This window comes from Anarrhichthys ocellatus, unplaced genomic scaffold, assembly GCF_004355925.1.
Source record: "Anarrhichthys ocellatus isolate YVR2014 unplaced genomic scaffold, GSC_Weel_1.0 scaffold283, whole genome shotgun sequence".
Classification (NCBI taxonomy): Eukaryota; Metazoa; Chordata; class Actinopteri; order Perciformes; family Anarhichadidae; genus Anarrhichthys; species Anarrhichthys ocellatus.
In genome coordinates, this window is record NW_022280303.1 from 29,071 (window position 1) to 47,896 (window position 18,826).

General features: G+C 43.1%; 2 protein-coding genes across 4 annotated transcripts in view; one reads left to right on the forward strand and one right to left on the reverse strand.

Moving 5' to 3' along the window:
- rrh (retinal pigment epithelium-derived rhodopsin homolog) overlaps window positions 1-18,826 on the forward strand; it is a 22,335-nt gene continuing 3,509 nt past the window's right edge. Inside the window, exons 1-8 of one of the 2 annotated variants that reach the window (XM_031879512.1) lie at window positions 1-369; window positions 2,006-2,196; window positions 4,608-4,707; window positions 5,261-5,414; window positions 6,643-6,811; window positions 7,792-7,970; window positions 8,210-8,316; window positions 8,543-8,572. In XM_031879512.1, the coding sequence (XP_031735372.1) occupies window positions 258-369; window positions 2,006-2,196; window positions 4,608-4,707; window positions 5,261-5,414; window positions 6,643-6,811; window positions 7,792-7,970; window positions 8,210-8,315 (1,011 nt within the window). In that variant the 5' untranslated portion in view covers window positions 1-257 and the 3' untranslated portion in view covers window position 8,316; window positions 8,543-8,572. Of the gene's footprint in view, window positions 370-2,005; window positions 2,197-4,607; window positions 4,708-5,260; window positions 5,415-6,642; window positions 6,812-7,791; window positions 7,971-8,209; window positions 8,317-8,542; window positions 9,081-18,826 lie in introns of those variants that run through there. The other variant, XM_031879511.1, reaches the window with a different exon arrangement.
- The window catches only part of enpep (glutamyl aminopeptidase), a 23,590-nt gene continuing 14,145 nt past the window's right edge, over window positions 9,382-18,826 (reverse strand). For both annotated transcript variants that reach the window (XM_031879510.1, XM_031879508.1), the window contains exons 17-20: window positions 18,481-18,654; window positions 17,653-17,793; window positions 15,033-15,114; window positions 9,382-10,278 (exon numbers count right to left, since the gene is read on the reverse strand). In XM_031879510.1, the coding sequence (XP_031735370.1) occupies window positions 10,132-10,278; window positions 15,033-15,114; window positions 17,653-17,793; window positions 18,481-18,654 (544 nt within the window). In that variant the 3' untranslated portion in view covers window positions 9,382-10,131. The remainder of the gene's footprint in view (window positions 10,279-15,032; window positions 15,115-17,652; window positions 17,794-18,480; window positions 18,655-18,826) is intronic.

Consider the following 18,826-nt stretch of genomic DNA (forward strand, 5'->3'; position numbering starts at 1 on the left):
CAACTCCACGTGAGTGTTAATCCTCTCTTGGTCAGCCCTGTTGCATTCTGCTAACTGGGGACACCACCACTCCACAACAAAACCCAACAGATTTTAGTTTGACGAAGCATTTTGCAATACCGACTCTCTAACTCTTATCTCTTTTATTTTTTTATTGCCTCTCTGTGTAATTTTCCTTCCCACACTGTTAGTGGGAAGACCGTTTACTTAAATTAAGGGCCATTTTAGTTTTGGTCTTTTTTTAAACACCTCGGAAAATGGGGATTGACTCTGGAGTCAATGTTTCAGATGATGTTGCACTTTACGGGGGAAAAAGTGCCTTTACCCAACTGGAGCACAACATAGTGGCTGGATATCTTATCACTGCAGGTAACAAAGATGAGGCCACCGATGGCAGTAGAAATAGAGGATGAATAATGTGAATATTGTGAATTCTCTGATCGATGTTCTTCTGTAGAAAGTTAAAGTGTGTAACTCTCTGGAGTCATTTCAGGAGCCTGCATTCAGTCTTTGTTCTAACTTTCAGCACATCTTACAGTTAAGTGTCAAACCATCAATAGTAAGCTGGGAGGAAAAGGGAATTTAGAGTATTATTGGCTGTGTGACAAATTCATTCATCCTAAAGAATGAGATTTTTATCAAAACTCAGTTTTAAAAACACGACTGTTTCCAGGCCATTGATGGTGAAAGGAAACTAGTCCATTGTTGCCTTTTGAAAAAGTGTCCTGATAGCATTATGTAACTGATCCAGGTCTTGGCACTGTATTCCAAGACCTGTTTCTGAATTCCTACTTTGCATTTCTCTCATGGCAACTTCATTAAGACTGAAAGTGACTGTTTTTCTTAATTAGCATCACCATTTCTTTTCTGTCTTCTCTATTAAGATTCTGTCCATCTTGTATTGATCGTGGTGTTTTGCGGTTTGAATAAATCTTTCTTGCCTGAATTTTTTAGCCTTGCTCGCATTAGAGCACCCTTTTTTGTTTACATTCCCAAAATGAATCGGATTCACAGAAGTTTTTCACAGCAGATATTTCACTTTTCCAGCCAAGTCAAGGAAAATTTGTTGGCATTTTACCTTTCTGCAAACCATGGATATGTTGAATGTCGATGTTTCTGCATTCGGTCAGAGTACAATGAGTGTTGATCCAATCAAGTGAAGTGGTATATAGAGCAAGCGGTATTAAAAGCTGCGTGGTATGAAAGTTACGTGGTGTAATAACGAGTATAACAGGTGAGAAAAAAGTGTGCATATAGGTCAAACAAACACAGCACTCTCACCTAGTAGACCACTGTTCGTGTCCTGTGTGAAACCAAAAGTTACCATTGACTTTATGCTTCTTGAGTAATATTGTTCGGCATGTTGCGTAACATTGCATGAAAGTGTGCTAAGTGCGGTTGTTATATATTTACGTTGTTATGTTACGCTATAACAACTCAAATCATGATCTTCTTTACCTTAACCAAGTAGTTTTATGGCTTAAACCTACCCAATTGTTTCACAGCGTTAACCATGTGTCATTACGCGTTTCTGCGAGCGTGATACAAGGCTAATATGAAACATATGTGAAAGCGTATTTTTGATTCACAAACATCCACATTCAACGTATTCTGTGATTTGCAAAAAAAGTACAATGCCAACATGTTTTCTGGTGACTGGGTTGACTTCTCATAGTGGGAAAAGCACAGGTGGAATTAGTAACACTGATGATAGCTCGGCGCCAAAAATCATTGTAATGTAATGCAGCCGGCGGTTTTCATAGGTGGTCAACTACTGGTAGCAGATCATATAATTATTACAACAAATGTTAACGAATAACCATAACAATGGAAAATCAATAGATTATTGAGTTATTGACTTGAATACAGTCTTGGAGCCATCAGAGGAAAATGCTTGTGTTTTATTTACTCCTCTGTTAATGTGACTTAATAAATACAGGATTAAAGGTGTTGCAAGTTTGACTTTTACCTCACACTTTGCCTGCATTGTTCTTTCTCTTCACAGGTGTCATAAGTTTATTAAGCAACATTGTTGTGCTGCTCATGTTTGTGAAGTTTAAGGAGCTGCGCACTGCCACCAACTTTATTATAATCAATCTTGCTTTTACTGACATTGGTGTGGCTGGTATCGGCTATCCCATGTCAGCTGCCTCAGACATCCACGGCAGCTGGAAATTTGGCTACGCTGGTTGTCAGGTTGGTGGAATGTGTCTTCACATATATATTTTACTTATAGAGCAACCTACATATACAATAAAAAAAGTAATGTAAATGGAACCACATTTAATGTTGAGATTAGGGGAGGTGAATGTTCTGCCAATTTTTTTCTTCTTCAAGGACCCATACTGTATGGCTGGTCTACACTGAATGATGCCTATAGGTAACCCTTGCAGACTGGTTAACTGTGTGAACAGGTTCTACCGACTCCTCTTACGTGAACTGCTTCAGCGGTATTAAAAATGGGATAATAGTTTTTAATTATTCCATAAAAAAACACTCTTGTTTTGTTTCATTTCTACTGCAGCGTATTGCTGACACGCCAGAAATGGAGAAACAGATCAGTATCACATTATAATGTGAAGTTTAAGGTTATAATAAGATGTTTTTCACATTTAAGATATTTTCATGTTATAACATGATCACTTACACTGTTTCACGATTCACGTTTTAATGTTATAACAAATATGGCTCATTTACACAATTTGAGTAGGTTTCACTTTGTGCTTGAGACATCAAGTTCTAACGTGAAATGTTTTACACTACAACAATTTATCACATAACGTGGAAGGTTATCATGTTATAACAATAGGTTATCATGTTATAACAATAGGTTATCATGTTATAACAATAGGTTATCATGTTATAACAATAGGTTATCATGTTATAACAATAGGTTATCATGTTATAACAATAGGTTATTGTGTTATAACATTAAACGTTTTATACAATAAATTATCACTTTATGTGAAATATTAAACGTTAACATGATAACTAGTTAATTGTTAAAACAAGAAAGTGTCTTGATATAACGTGATAAGTTTGTATGTTGTAATAACATGAAAACATTTTGTTATAACAAGAAACTTTTCACATCATAACGGGATAATTCTGTTTTTCTTTTCCTAGTGTGAAAAAACAGTTAAAAATGCTTGCTGGGCAGTTTTTGTAGTCGCATTTTCTACATATTTTTTCAAAATGTATGTAAATATATGGGAATTATTCATGAGACCCAGTCAGAAGGGTCACCAGTCTTGTAGTTCTCCATGTCGTCATGCTTTCTACAACCTTTAAAATGTCACACTAACTAACGTGACTTTTTCTGAGCCTACCATAAGAATCTACTTATCTACAGGCTGAGGCATCTTCTCATCAGCTGCTACACTGCACAAGGCCACGTGTTTGGATTATTTTGGCAGATTATGTTTCCCCTCAGCCTTTGTTATTGCACAGCTATATTGTGCCATAGATGTTATTCTACAGTGAGAAGCAGAGCAGGGAAAGCAGAGTGTTTTAACTGGGCAGTGGGGGAATCCTAGTGCCTGTGTACCTTTACTACAACTGATTTTCCAAATGTTCACATCTATTCAGTCAGTCAATACAATGCCCTCCAGTGGATCAGATAGTACTGATCAATGTCAAAGCACAATGGACGACACAATAATTGTATCCATCCAGTGGAAATCAGATATGCTGATCAATACTGCTACAATAAACCAGTAGCTTGCTGGGTGTGTATCTATCTTCCAGGTAGCCAGTGGTGCAGTTTATTTGTGCTGTAAAATCAACGATGGGAAACCTGAGACTTGTTTGACTTATCCATCACAGTGAACATACTTATCTGCGTTTAATGTTGCCTTAGTTACATATCAATATGTATCAGTTTGATAGCATTGTGTGGTTCATTGCAATTCTTTAAACAATTCCATTTGGATTTGTATGCAATATTACTGTAACTTTTCCCAAAAAATAGTTGATGGATTCTACTCGGCAACGTTGGAATGAGTTTAGATTCTGTACAAGTTGATTTGTTATGGCACATTTAAAATGAGAGCTGACAGAAAGAAATTGGCAAATATTTACATAATTCATTTTATCGTCTGTTAAACATTTGCTGTTGTAGTTCATCTCAAATATGAGGACATCCTGCTTTTTTTGTCATGAATCAACATCAATATCTTTCTGTTTTTGACTTTTGGAAATTTGGATGGGCACCTTCTCTGAATATTTTCACGATTCAAACTATTTTTTTGACCAAGCGTGTATTTGATTAACCTGAGGTAATCGCCAGATGAATCGGTAATGAAAAATAATCATTGGTTGCTGCCCTAGTTAAAGTTTTGAAACCAATGGCTTTGTTCAAGGTAGTTAGAACGCATTGAAAGATGAAAACACTTTACTTCAACTTAAGGATTAGTTAACGTGCTGGGTAGGTTGGCCTGGCGTACCACCTTTCAGCCCCCGGCTGCTACGGAAATCCTAGAAACCTAAAAGAAGAAAAAATATGCAACTAGTTCTGATCATTAAACCTCAAGGAAACATCAAGGCCCATTACACTAACATTATCATTAACTAGCTGTTATTTGTAATCTTTCTGTTTTTGCGACCAGATCTATGCAGCTCTCAACATCTTCTTCGGCATGGCCAGCATCGGCCTGCTGACGGTGGTGGCCATCGACCGATACCTCACCATCTGCAGACCAGACATAGGTATCTATTTCCTGCACTTCTGCTCGCCATGCAAGGGTGGAATTTCAACTGGGGATGGGGGGGACACATCCCCCTCACTTCCTATTTATATAGTTGGCAGTGTATTCTCCCTTGATGAAGGTTACAATTTTAGAGAGGTGTTGATCCAACTGTGTGATCATTTCGGAGGATGTAGATTAGTTTAACTGTAACGCATCATTTAGAGTGATGCTTTGTTTAGCCTTTACCCTCACTGGCATTTATAGCAAGACCCTTCATTTGGATTACATTACTTTTAGCTTGGTGTACCTTATAAACTGGCGACTCATCAAATAATTCCTGATCCCCAGGGTTATTGGTGACCCCTGACCTTTCTTTTTGAGCCGCCATCCAGACAGAAGGAGATCTTACTTGTACACATCAAAGTCAATTGTAACGGGGGATTACCATAGCACCTTCATGTTTCTGATGGGATAAACCTTTTCACTTGTAATCAAAACCAAATCAAACCAGTATCTCCACACTGACCCTCCTGAACTTTCATTGTGAATGGACATATCATTTGTCTCTCCAGGGCAGAAAATGACGATGCGATCATACAACCTTCTTATCCTGGCAGCATGGCTGAATGCTGTGTTCTGGTCCTCCATGCCCGTGGTGGGCTGGGCTGGTTATGCCCCCGATCCCACCGGAGCTACATGCACCATCAACTGGAGACAGAATGACGCGTGAGTTATCAGCAGACTGCAGGTGTTACTGCATACTTTACACCTGGCAGAAACTATATTGTTTTGTTATAAAACTACTGAGAAAATTGCCCACTTATAATGACAATTAAATACTGCTGCCACTACTAATACTGCTGCTACTGTGATGATTTTGAGTTGTCACAGCTATTGTCTCAACTTATTTATCCATAAAAACAGTGCATCCTTTTCAACCAACACTGATTACAAAAACCCAGAAAATAAATACCCACAGATTAAAACCGTAAAAAAACAACCATAAAACATAAAACTATACTAAATATATCTGTGAAGAAGATACACCCCAACAACAATGCAAAAGCACACTAATGCCTCACTTCCACGGCCTGGTACAACTCTGCTCGACTCCTCACTTTTGGTACCAGGTATTATGTCTCTATTTCGTTCTGCACTGCAGGTAGTACCCTCTCTGTAGGCGGGACTTTTAGCTGAATGCCATAGCAGCTCCTGCATGAAACTGCCATGACATAATTTTCAATGTGACACTCACTGGATCATAGAGTGCTCCAGGGATGACGCATTTTTGAAGGCCAGAAGCAAACATCGCCCCGGTTTCTTTGACAAAAAGCCAATGGGAGTTTTCCATTGGATATTGGATTATTGCAGAAATGAAGCTCTATAGCAAACAAATGATACTTTTGTTCATCTACATTTACTACAGTACATCAGGTTACGCAGCTGAAATGTAAAGAATGTCTTAGCTTAAGCCCTTCATAAATTCATCTGATTACTAGGGGCCTTCAGTCATGGAGCAGTCACAGCAGCATCATGAGATACAACTAAACTCACAGAAACAACAGTTTCAACTGAACAAACGGATATCTGTGATTATGAGCAGGAAAGATTCAGACCAATTTATGTTTTCACAAGCATTGAACAAATATTGATGCAGTTTACAGTAAGATATTCCAGTAATTCTCGATAGTGCTGGAGCAAAATACACTGGCCATATTTAGAACATTTTAAATAGTTTGGCTCCAGTGAGTGAAGCCAGAAGAGAATATTATACTGCTACTACTATGTTATGCCATTACTATTACAACTGTAATTATGCTATAAGGCAACTTTGAATTGATTGGAAAGGATTAAGATTTTAAACTCTGACTTTTAAAAGTCAGCCAGACCAAAGATGAAACATAATCCAGTATGTCAATGTTTGAGCAGACACTAACTAACTTTTCCTCCACAGCTCCTTCATCTCTTACACTATGGCTGTGATCGCTGTGAACTTTGTGTTGCCTGTTTCCACCATGTTTTACTGCTACTACAACGTGTCGGCCACTGTGAGGAGATACAAAGCCAGCAACTGCCTGGACATCATCAACGTCGACTGGTCAGATCAGATGGATGTCACCAAGGTGAAAGCTGAACCACACTGAGCCATCGAGCTCGCTCTTCTTTCCTCTACTCTGCTTCGTGTTCCACTTATGTTCCACTTATGATGGCACACAGCTTTGTCGTAGCCCATCTTTTTAGCGGTTAAACAAACTTGTCCAACATCATTACAGAGGCATGTTTTGGTTGTCTGTCTCACATGCATCTGTATTAAATTTGAATCAATATAGTCTTTATGGGCCACTTTATCAGCGTAACGATGGCCCAAAATGTTTTTTTGTATGCGTTTTTTAAATCCATCCGATAAAAATCGTCACAAACAGAAAACTTGCGCACTGAGTCTGATGTGTTTTTTTGAATGCCATTTGTTTTTTTTATTTGCAATACAAGACAAAACTGAATTGATTAATAATTAATTCATTATGTTAATTATGAATGAATGACATTAGCAAGAAGCTATCGTTTAGCTGCCTAGAGCACAATGATTACCATCTAACCATACATCCTTTGTTTTGTGACCATCTCCGATTCCAAGCTGTCCTGTGATCAGCTTCTACAATCTGTTTTTTAAAATCTGTGTGACTCTGTTTGTCGTAAAGTGCTTTGTGCTGGGAGACGAATGAACCCAGTGAATCAGCTCAGATGCCATTTTAAATACTGAAGTTTTCATTTAGGGCAGCTCTGAGCGGTCAAAGAACTCTGACGCATGCGAAATAACGCAGAAAAATCGAATTTATTGAGAACACTTTGTGGACGATGTGTAAATGGAATTTTCACAACATGACGTTGCATTTATTTTCGAACGTGTAACAATTTTGGATGACTTGGTGTCTTAAAGTTCTTAAAGGGACAATTCTATTCTGTTTCATGTTACACATGTAGTTATGCTATTGGACTGTGAGCAAAAATGTGGCTTCATTCAATTTACTCTCTCCTTTATACTATATACAATATTTTTGCCTGTATTATATGAAAGCTGTGTTGCTGCGTTTGTGGCCGGCAGATGTCCATGGTGATGATTGTCATGTTCCTGGTGGCCTGGTCTCCGTACTCCGTGGTGTGTCTCTGGGCCTCCTTTGGTGACCCAAAGACCATCGCTGCCCCCATGGCTATCATCGCTCCACTCTTTGCCAAGTCCTCCACCTTTTACAACCCCTGCATTTATGTCATTGCCAACAAAAAGTGAGTGTCTTTCTCGTCATTATGCTTTGATAATAGTTCATGTGTGTGTAGATGTACTTGTTGCTTGTGAGAGGCAGTTGTGAGGATAGAGAGGGGGTGATGGGGCCCATAATGAGACTGTGGGTCCCTGGGCACAGACATATAAAAAGGGCAGTACTCCTGTTCAGTAATCACTGAGTAATGTTTTAATGATGTACTGTATTTTAAATTGATAATGAGTGGATGATCTCTTCCTGCAGGTTCAGAAGAGCCATCATAGGTATGGTTCGATGTCAAACCAGGCAAAGAATCACCATCAATACCCAGGTTCCCATGACAACCTCCCAACAACCCTTGACCCAGTGAGGTGAAATCCCATTGTATTAAAGTATCCTGGCATTAAAACCATTTATAGAAGATTGCTACGGTGAATTAATATGGATCAGTGTCAGTGTTTCCATAATAATCTAATGCACTGCGGTGTTTACTGTGTACATTCCACTTGCCGTGACATTGTAGTCATTGTGTGTGTTGTGGTAAAACTGACAATGCAACTCTTTCTGTGTGCGGACTGCATTCTTCAACTGCTACAGAAGCATCCCCTTTGCTTGGAAAAGGCCAAAGTAAGACATTACTTTTTGTTTTCACATGTGCTATCTATGCCCATACAGCGGTGCGACCTCTCTCATCAGATACAATAGGATTTAATTTAGTGACACCGACATTGTAGCTCACATCAGAATCCCAAGAAAGTTTATTGGACACGTAGAAATTAATTTTGATTCTGTGTCACTACATGTATTCTTAGGCCCTGTTTACACCTGGTATTATTATTATTAATGCGTCTCCAGGGACCGCTTGGACCCCACTCACCTCCTCTATATGCACGGACATCATTTCTGTTTGCAAAGACCAAATGCATTGTTGCTTTTAACCAGTCTATTTTGAATGAATTCATTCACTTATTTGTGCCGAGCAGATAAAGCAGTTAGCTAACAGTAGACTGAGAAAATAATATTTCATTAACTGTGACGCTGAAGGACACCGGTGTTGTATCAAATACTGTTCACTAACAAGGACCACGCCAATAACAGTATGAGTTTCGAGAGGTTTATTGCATAATGGAATGATTGTTAGATTTAAGAAGCAGAAGGGGTCGAGGGATGTAGGGTAGGGGTAGAGGGATGTAGGGTAGGGGTAGGAGTCGATGAAGGGATGTAGGGATGAAGGGGTAGAGGGATGTAGGGTATCATCAGTATCCCAATGCTACATCAAGAAGTATTTACATTTAATTTCTGTTCATGTTTTGAATGCAAAATGTTAATCTCCAATATAAATATTGACTATAGTGGTGAAGTGAAGTACTTACACTGCTGCTTTGTTGCTGCTGGGGTCAAAATAACATGAAATAAAAGTCATGGTTCACATAAAGTAATTTCAGTAAATATTTATTCATTCAACTCTTCACCTCCAGCAAGTTACCCATCGAACACTTCCATTATTGCTCACAAATACAAACAAGCACAGAGGCAGAATGCATCATCATATTATAAGGGTGGGTCTGATAATCATGGCTGCACTGTGCTGGCGATAGAAAACTCACTGTGCAACAAGTTAAATTTACAAAAATACATTAAAGAATTTGTAATAAATGTTTACAGGAAGAAGAAGAAGGCGGCTGCATAAATATCCATGTGATGAGCACCAGATCAGAAATAAAGTGAAAATGATCAGAGTCAGTTTACAGTAGATAGACAGGAACTCTACCCATTCATAACTCAATGCCTGAATGACTCACTGTGTGCGTGGCAGTGGAGTGGATGTTTTGGATACCTAAGAAAAGATCTCTTTAAAGCCCAGAATCACACTCTGCTAAATGAGCCGACACTGGACTGCAGACTTTTGAGGACTACAGCAATCTGCAAAATGGGACTTACATTTAGTAGATCAGGTGACATGTGAATTTTGATTACAAGTAAGAATGTGATTATTTGATCATCTGCAATGTCGATTCAGATCAGCAGCCACCTGCGTTAGCCCTTCAAAAAGACCACAAACTCGACCGAGCCTCATCCTGAATGCGCTGAATAGGAAAAGGCCTTACGTATCTACAGGGGACTGTGGATGCTCTGGTCTTGTACAGGTACGGTATTCCTGCAGTGTTTCACACGCTGGTGCCGCTTCAGGCGATATTGTTCTCCAGCCAGCCTCTGATCTCGTTGTCATTCCTCCGGATCCATTCGATGTTGTTCCTCACCGTCTCCAGCGCCTGCTGCCGAGGCATCTCCCCGGCACCGGCGTTTGGATTTAAACTGAAGAACTGCTCCATCTGCAAGGGTGGCACGGAGAAATGTGTTTCAAGAGGCCTGAAAACAGGTCAACCTCTACTTGCTTTGAATCAAAATCAAACATTTTATCCCCTTTTTCAGCGATCAGTAGATAATACCCCATCCTTAGGGGGGCCTTAATTCATAAATACAATGGTGAAAAGTTTTCACAATGAGGAAAATTTATCAAAATGTCCATAGAAACTCATCCATCCACCCACTGGGTTTAAAACACCTTTTGGCAGAATCTTTAAACATTGAGGCAGGCAAACGGCACAGCACAGAAGCAGTGTATTCAACCAACCAACCAAATCTATGTTAGGAAATGAGATAGATTCCGTGAGGGGTTTTGGGAAGTTTCTATGGATCTTTTCATTCATTTTGCCTGCATAAACTTTCACCATTGTAATCCACTTTGAAAGACTTTGATACAAGCTGACCACATCAGTGGGCGCAGTCACCTTTGAGGCCTACTGGGAGTATTTATTACTTTTGTGAAAGATTTTAGTGGAGTATTTCTTTCAGAAAGAATCATTAGAACTGTGCATGAAGATAAACTACCCGCTCTTCAGTAAAAATAACTAGATTGTTCAAATCAATAAGCTAAAAAGATACCACCATTTGAAGAATGTGTAACCAGGTAGAGAATTTGAGCCCTTAATATCTTTATCCATCCATCCATCCATTTTCCACCGCTTATCCGGGGTCGGGTCGCGGTGGCAGCAGGTCAAGCAGGCCGACCCAGACCTCCCTCTCACCGGCAACATGTTCCAGCTCATTCTGGGGGATCCCGAGGCGTTCCCAGGCCAGCTGGGAGATGTAATCTCTCCAGCGTGTTCTGGGTCTTCCCCGGGGTCTCTTCCCAGTTGGACGTGCCTGGAAAACCTCCAGTGGGAGGCGTCCAGGAGGCATCCTAATTAGATGCCCGAACCACCTCAGCTGACTCCTTTCGACGCGAAGGAGTAGCGGCTCTACTCCAAGCTCCCTCCTGATGACCGAGCTCCTTACCCTATCTCTAAGGCTGAGCCCGGCCACCCTACGGAGGAAACTCATTTCGGCCGCTTGTAGCCGCGACCTTGTCCTTTCGGTCACGACCCAGAGTTCGTGAACATAGGTGAGGGTAGGAACGTAGACCGAGTGGTAAATTGAGAGCTTTGCCTTCCGGCTCAGCTCCCTCTTCACCAAGACGGTCCGGTGCAGTGCCTGCTTTACTGCTGCAGCTGCACCGATCCGTCTGTCGATCTCCCGCTCCATCTTACCCTCACTCGTGAACAAGACCCCGAGATACTTGAACTCCTTCGCTTGAGGTAGGCACTCCGTCCCCACCTGGAGGGAGCAATCCACCGTTTTCCGGCAGAGAACCATGGCCTCAGATTTGGAGGTGCTAACTCTCATCTCCGCCGCTTCACACTCGGCTGCAAACCGCCCCAGTGAATGCTGGAGGTCACGATCCGAGGAGGCTAACAGGACCACATCATCTGCAAATAGCAGAGAGGCGATCCCGAGACCCCCGAAACTGACGTTCTCCGCCCCCAGGCTGTGCCTAGATATCCTGTCCATGAAAATCACGAACAGGACCGGTGACAAAGGGCAGCCCTGGCGGAGGCCAACACACACCGGGAACGTGTCTGACTTATTGCCGAGAATGCGGACACAGCTCCTACTGCAGTTGTACAGAGACCGGATCGCCCGTTGTAACGGGTCCGGCACCCCATACTCCCGCAGCACCCCCCACAAGACCCCCCGAGGGACCCGGTCGAAAGCCTTCTCCAAGTCCACAAAGCACATGTAGACTGGTTGGGCAAACTCCCAGAACCCCTCCAGTAGTCTTGCGAGGGTAAAGAGCTGGTCCACTGTTCCACGGCCGGGACGGAATCCGCACTGCTCCTCTTGAATCTGAGGTTCGACAAGCGGTCGGAGCCTCCTTTCCAGCACCCTGGCATAAGCCTTCCCCGGGAGGCTGAGTAGTGTGATACCCCGGTAATTCGAGCACACTCTCCGGTCCCCCTTTTTGAAGATGTGAACCACCACCCCGGTCTGCCATTCCATGGGCACTGATCCCGACCCCCATGCGACATTGAAGAGGCGTGTCAGCCAGGACAGCCCAACTATGTCCAGCGCCTTCAGCATCTCAGGGCGGATCTCATCCACCCCCGGCGCCTTGCCACCAAGGAGCTTTTTGACTACCTCAGCGACCTCTGCCAGGGATATGGGTGAGCCTCCCCCTAGGTCCTCAGGCGCTGCCTCCTCTGCAGAGGACATGTTGGTCGGGTTTAGGAGTTCCTCAAAGTGCTCTTTCCACCGCCCGACAATGTCCTCCGTCCGGGTTAGCAGTTCCCCCCCCCCTGCTGAGAACAGCCTGGGGTAAGCCCTGCTTTCCCTTCCTGAGCCGTCGGATGGTTTGCCAGAACCTCCTTGAGGCCAACCAAAAGTCCTTCTCCATGACCTCCCCGAACTCCTCCCATGCCTGAGTTTTAGCATTCGCGACCACCGCAGCTGCAGCCCTTCTGGCCTGCCGGTACCTGTCAGCTGCTTCAGGCCTTGAAGGTCTCCTTCTTCAGCTTGACGGCTTCCCTCACCTCCGGTGTCCACCACCGGGTTCTCGGGTTGCCGCCACAACAGGCACCGATGACCTTCCGGCCACAGCTCCTAGCGGCCGCGTCCACGATAGAGGCTTTGAACATGGTCCACTCGGATTCCGTGTCCCCAACCTCCCTCGGGATGTGTGAGAAGTTCTTCCGGAGGTGGGAGTTAAAGACCTCCCGGACAGGGTCCTCCGCCAGACGTTCCCAGTTCACCCTCACTACACGTTTGGGTTTGCCGGGTCTTTCCAACCGGTTCTCCTGTCATCTGATCCAACTCACCACCAGGTGGTGATCAGTTGACAGCTCTGCTCCTCTCTTCACCCGAGTGTCCAAGACATACGGCCGCAGATCAAATGATACGATTACAAAGTCGATCATTGATCTCCGGCCTAAGGTGTTCTGGTACCAGGTACACTTATGAGCCACCTTATGTTCGAACATAGTGTTCGTTATGGCCAAACCGTGGCAAGCACAGAAGTCCAATAACGAAACACCATTCGGGTTCAGATCGGGCAAGCCGTTCCTCCCAATCACCCCCCCGCCAGGTTTCTCCGTCATCGCCCACGTGAGCGTTGAATTCCCCCAGGAGAACTATGGAGTCGGTAGGCGGCGCCCTTTCCAGGACCCCTCCCACCGACTCCAAGAAGGCCGGATACTCCAAACTGCTGTTTGGTGCATAAGCACAAACCACAGTCAGAGCCTTGCTCCCCGCAACCCGTAGGCGCATGGAGACGACCCTCTCGCTCTCCTGGGAGAACTCCAACACAGCGGCGCTCAGCCGGGGGCTCGTGAGTATCCCCACTCCCGCCCGGCACCTCTCACCCTGGGCAACTCCGGAAAAGGACAAAGTCCAACCCCTCTCCAGGAGCTTGGTTCCAGAGCCAACGCTGTGTGTGGAGGTGAGTCCAACTATTTCTAGCTGGTATCGCTCCACCTCCTGCACCAGCTCCGGCTCTTTCCCCGCTAGCGAGGTGACGTTCCACGTCCCTAGAGCTAGTCTATGCCGCCGGCGATCGGCATGCCCGGGCCACCGCCTGGTCTGCATAGCACCCGACCCCGATGCTTGTCCCTGCGGGTGGTGGGTCCACAGGGTGGCTGCTCCATGGTGTTTATTCGGGCTGAGACCGGGCTTTATTTTTAGGATTATTTTTCCATTTGTGATCTAACACAGCAGATAATTTACGTCTTTAATGTCATTTTAATTTAACCTTATTTCTGTTGATTAAACAAAGTGTCAATCACAGCAGTTTTACCGAGATACGCTTCTCATTGGTTATTTCGGCGAATGAAGACTCCCGATTGGGCAAAGGAAAATAAGTCCCGCCCTACCAGAAAGACGTTAGACGTTACAGAGTAAGAGAATGCGCAAGGGAACGAGCACTATCTGTTTCATAAAGTAGTTCAGCCGTTACAAGTGATAACTGTTTAAACGGTCAGAGACACAGCGCTTTGTGAGACTGCACTCAGCAACGTGAGAGGTGATTCAGAGACCTTTGTGCCACGAGTTTACAACTTTTGGCAGCGTCTTGCCTTGTCTTATACAGGCTAGGTTTTTGATGTTCCCTGGATACCTTTGATACTGGATATGGAACTCTTCCTGACGAGGAAGATGGCGAGCCACCACTGAACTGATCATCTCCTTACCTCGAGGAGTAGGATCAAGATTTTCTTTGTTGCTGAGGAGAAAACAAGCGTTTCTTCGTTTCTCATCACCTGAGTGCACCAGTGTGGTAGGATTAAGAAAGCAACACATCTTACTACTTTGACTTATTCTTTTGACTTTGGAACTGAAACTGACTGTTGAATATTTGAACTGACTGAATAAGGAAACAAGGAAGGAGCTTGAATGCGAAAGGAACAAACTGAAGGAACACTGCATCTCAGAGACACTTTTACACATTTCAATGGAGATGTGCTGAGTTATCTGATTGAGAAGAGCATTGTAAATGTTGTATAAGATGTCAATATTATTTTTATCTTCACAAGGTTCAATATAATCTTTTAAATCAAACCATTCTGTGGCTCCAGTTCTTTGTGTCTATTATTGGCTATAAACCTCTCCCTATGAACCTAGGTCCTGGTCCAACAAATAATTTGAGTATACCTACAGATACTAAGAGGGTTACATATGACAAACAAAGTAGGAGTTGCACAAAAAGGACAGTGCCAACCTTCCATAGCTGGAGCTCTGTGTTGTAGGTGGTGGTAATCCGACCCAGTAGGCGACCAAGGTTCCTGTCATTGATGGTGTACCTGTTGAGAAAGAAAATTAATTATGGTCGGCGACCCCTCTCCTGTCGTGCCCCCTCCCACCCCGCCAGAGCATGCACAGTCATCTTTCACCCACCTCTCTCAAATCCCTCTTCCTCAAGTATCTCGCCAGTATTCAACCGTTTATCTCCAGCAGCACCCCATCCTCCCATAGCCCATCAACACACACCCTTCAATTTATGTTCCTTTCCCAAAAAGACGTGGCAAACAGAGAAGGCCAATTCTTTACCAGGGTGTCTGGTGCCCGCACCAGGAATAGTTGCCCCCCACACCCCAACCACACCTGCGGACGGACTAGCAAAGCACTCGTTAAGGCAGTGGTGGGCCGTCAGGGCCAGCTAAGCCTTCTCTGCTGGCCTAAACAGAATCACAAAATTATAGCTATTTTATAATTTAATCATTTTTAATAAATACACTACATGTATTCTAATCTAATTATTTTTCCCATTATCTTATTTTCTCATTGCACAGCTACTGTCTTCCTCAGTTGCTCTGCTTCCAGCACAGCTTGTTTTAAGTAGAGCTTTTATCCAATCAGATTTCACCTCTATGTCTCTAGGTAAGAAGAGAGGCCCAAGGCCCTCTAGGTAGACTTTGCAGATTAAAGTAAATGGGGACGATATTGTTGATTGTCATAGTCTTCAACCAATCACATCTTTAGTTTGACATGTTGGGCATATTCTTTGACATGTCAGAGTATTCTAGGTAGCCTGCTACAAATACGTCAGCATTAACGTGCAGCTCAGCATTAAGGTGCAGCGTGATTGGTCAGTGGGCTAGCGTGACTGTTGTACCTAGCTAGCTAGCTAGCAGAACTTAGTATTAGTAGTAAAAGTTCAAGTTGAAAGATATGTAAGAAGTTATGACATTTTTAGCGTTTTGCTTGGTGTAGATTCTTTTTTTTTTTTTTAACATTCAATGGCTGAAAGAGGAGAAACAGATTTGGTGGAGGAGTTACTGGCAACGCCTTTCTGGAGGACATTTCAGGAAAAAATTGACATTGTATCAAAGGGTCGGCTAACCCCACAGCTAGCAGCCCTGACCCAGCATGGAAAAGGATTTGTACGACTGGTATTCCTGGCTAACAGCGTCGGAGAAGCGTTGCACATTTTATGGCTACTGAGCATCTTTGTGTTTGGAGCCGTTTGGAGCTACGCTACGCTAACCTGAGGTGGCTCACCAAGGCAGCAACACGACACCATAGCACGACAGGACACTTACAAGCTACGGTGCTTTTGAAAACGTTTGCTGAGACCAGAGTGGATCTACAACTCAACGAACGCGATCGCAGGAGGACCTCTGGCTGGAACTGAACTGCACTGATCTTCTGTACAACCGCAGTATTAAACTCTTTGTTATCAAAGAGAGGATGGACTTTGTCTTTAAGTGAACAGCATCTGGGGTAAGTGAAGTGCTTTTGTGTTTTTACATCTGCATTAGCGTTACTACTGTTAGATTTGTCTGTCGTGTCATTTTTATGATATGGTTAATATTTGTTCCCTCTGATGTGAATAATATTTGAATGGCTTGTGCTCTTTAGTGTGCGTTGGAATACGTGTTTTAGCGCTGCAGTGTTGCTGGATTGATTAGTCATGCTTTGTTATGTAAATACAGTATATTCAATTTTATTTATTTTTATTTTATTATACTATATTGATCCCGTTAAGGGGGAAATTTGTCTCTGCATTTGACCCATCCCTGTATATAGGGAGCATATATACAGTATGAGCATGTATATATGCGACTATTTTTTTGACTATATGCATTGTCCGTTAATGACGAAGCATCCCGTAATGTGCGTATTCATGTATCTGTTTTCTTTTACAAAGCAAGAATTATGGTGTGGAGAAATGGGGATTGTGTGGCGATCGCTTTAGCCCTGTTTGAATCAGTAGGGAACAGCTAAACGCTGCGGGGAGAGTTTGTAGTGTGTTGGTTTTCCTGCTAAGCTAGTTTAGCGCGCCTCCCAGAACACACGCGCCTCACCAGAGTACGTACAATGTTTTGTTTCCGGGTGGGCGTGTCAGACACCATGTTGCCAGTTTGAACAAAGTCCACCGAAAACATTATATTTCCCACAATTTAAGCTTCTGTATTTTCCAAATGCACTAGTATTATTCAAACGTATTGTCCGGTTCGTAAGCCTCGTACCGAATGGTTTAATACGAATGTGTCTTGTTACACCCCGAGAAACAAATAACCGTAGCTGTGGCGTCATAATGAGATCATTAGGAGGTGGTTCAACTGTAGTAGGACAGCACTGAAGGCCCAGTTATAAAATGCACGGCCCGCCACTGCGTTAAGGTACATGTTCGCCACTGCTGTACAAGACCATCCCGATGAAGAGTTTGTAACCCTAACCCATACACCGGCGACACCCTATCGGTTAAACAGGTCAAAGAGGAATTTGTGAGTATTATTGAGTATAATACTCCGGTAAAAAGAGGCATTGATTAACACGTATCTTCCCCACACATTCCAAGCATCAGCAGCGTTATTTCTGGTCTTTGTTGCACTGACCTGTTGACCAGGTAGTCCCAGTTGAGTGTGGTCCAGTCCCAGGCCATGTTCTGCCCCAGTGGGTTAAGGGAAACATATCGCACCACAGTGAAGAGATCCTGACTCCTCACCACACTCTCATTTTTAGAGGCCTCCAGGAGCCTGATGGGAACAAAGGTTATTCTCTCCACATAAATATTCCTCATAATGATTTTAAAGATGATCTTGTATGTAAAATCCAGTCATATTATCAGACTAAAAGTAAAAGCGGTGCGACAACACAAAGGAATGTCCCAATAGAACGTTAGAAACTAAAAGTTTACAACTTACATCAGATACTGTTGAAACATCACAGTTCCCAAGGTCAGGAATGAACCTTCATGTTAAAAATTCTATATATTTATATATGAGGTATCAGTTTCATCTCTCTATTGCAGTGAATTGATTTTCTCATCTAACTGAGGGTGAGCGGGCAAAACATAAGACTCTCCCTATGAGTCCAAAAGTGTCTGCAAAGCAGTTTGAAACAGTCCATGCAGAGGAAGCGAGAGTCCCCGAGGCTGAATCTGATCGCCACCCAGTCCAGTGCATTGTTTAAAGGAAAACCATGGTTTATTACAACACAGGTTTTACTTTCATAGGTTGGCGAGAAGTCACTTTCTCATACAACCAGAGGAGTCACCCCCTGATGGCCGTTAGAGACAATGCAACTTTAAGACACTTCAGCATTGTCTTCACTTCTTAGAACTGGAGGTGGCCACCTGATCTCATCCCAGCCAAAGTGATAAAATGAAAGTGTTTTCAGGTTATCAAGTCAACCACTCTGTATGATGAGTTGTTATTAATCACCTGTAGAGGAGTTCCACATTCTCCACAGAAGCCAGTCCATACAGCAGCTTGTCCTTCTCTTGAGCCAAAGAAGTGTCTTTGTACCGCTGGAACATTATGTTCCACTTTGCTTTGGTGCCCGAGTTCTTCATGCCATATCGATAGACCAGCAGCCTCAGGTTCACTGCCACGCTGCTGCAGGTCGAAAAGCCAACAAATGTTAGTCAGGTTCTGAAACAAACAGCTGTGTTTAAAAGATATTGTTTGAGGTGTTGCTTTTCTTGTTCTCACAGAAAACTGGTGAAATGTTTACAGGGTGGCCATGGCATACCTGCTTAAATGTTCTTGCTATTTGAAACATTATTGG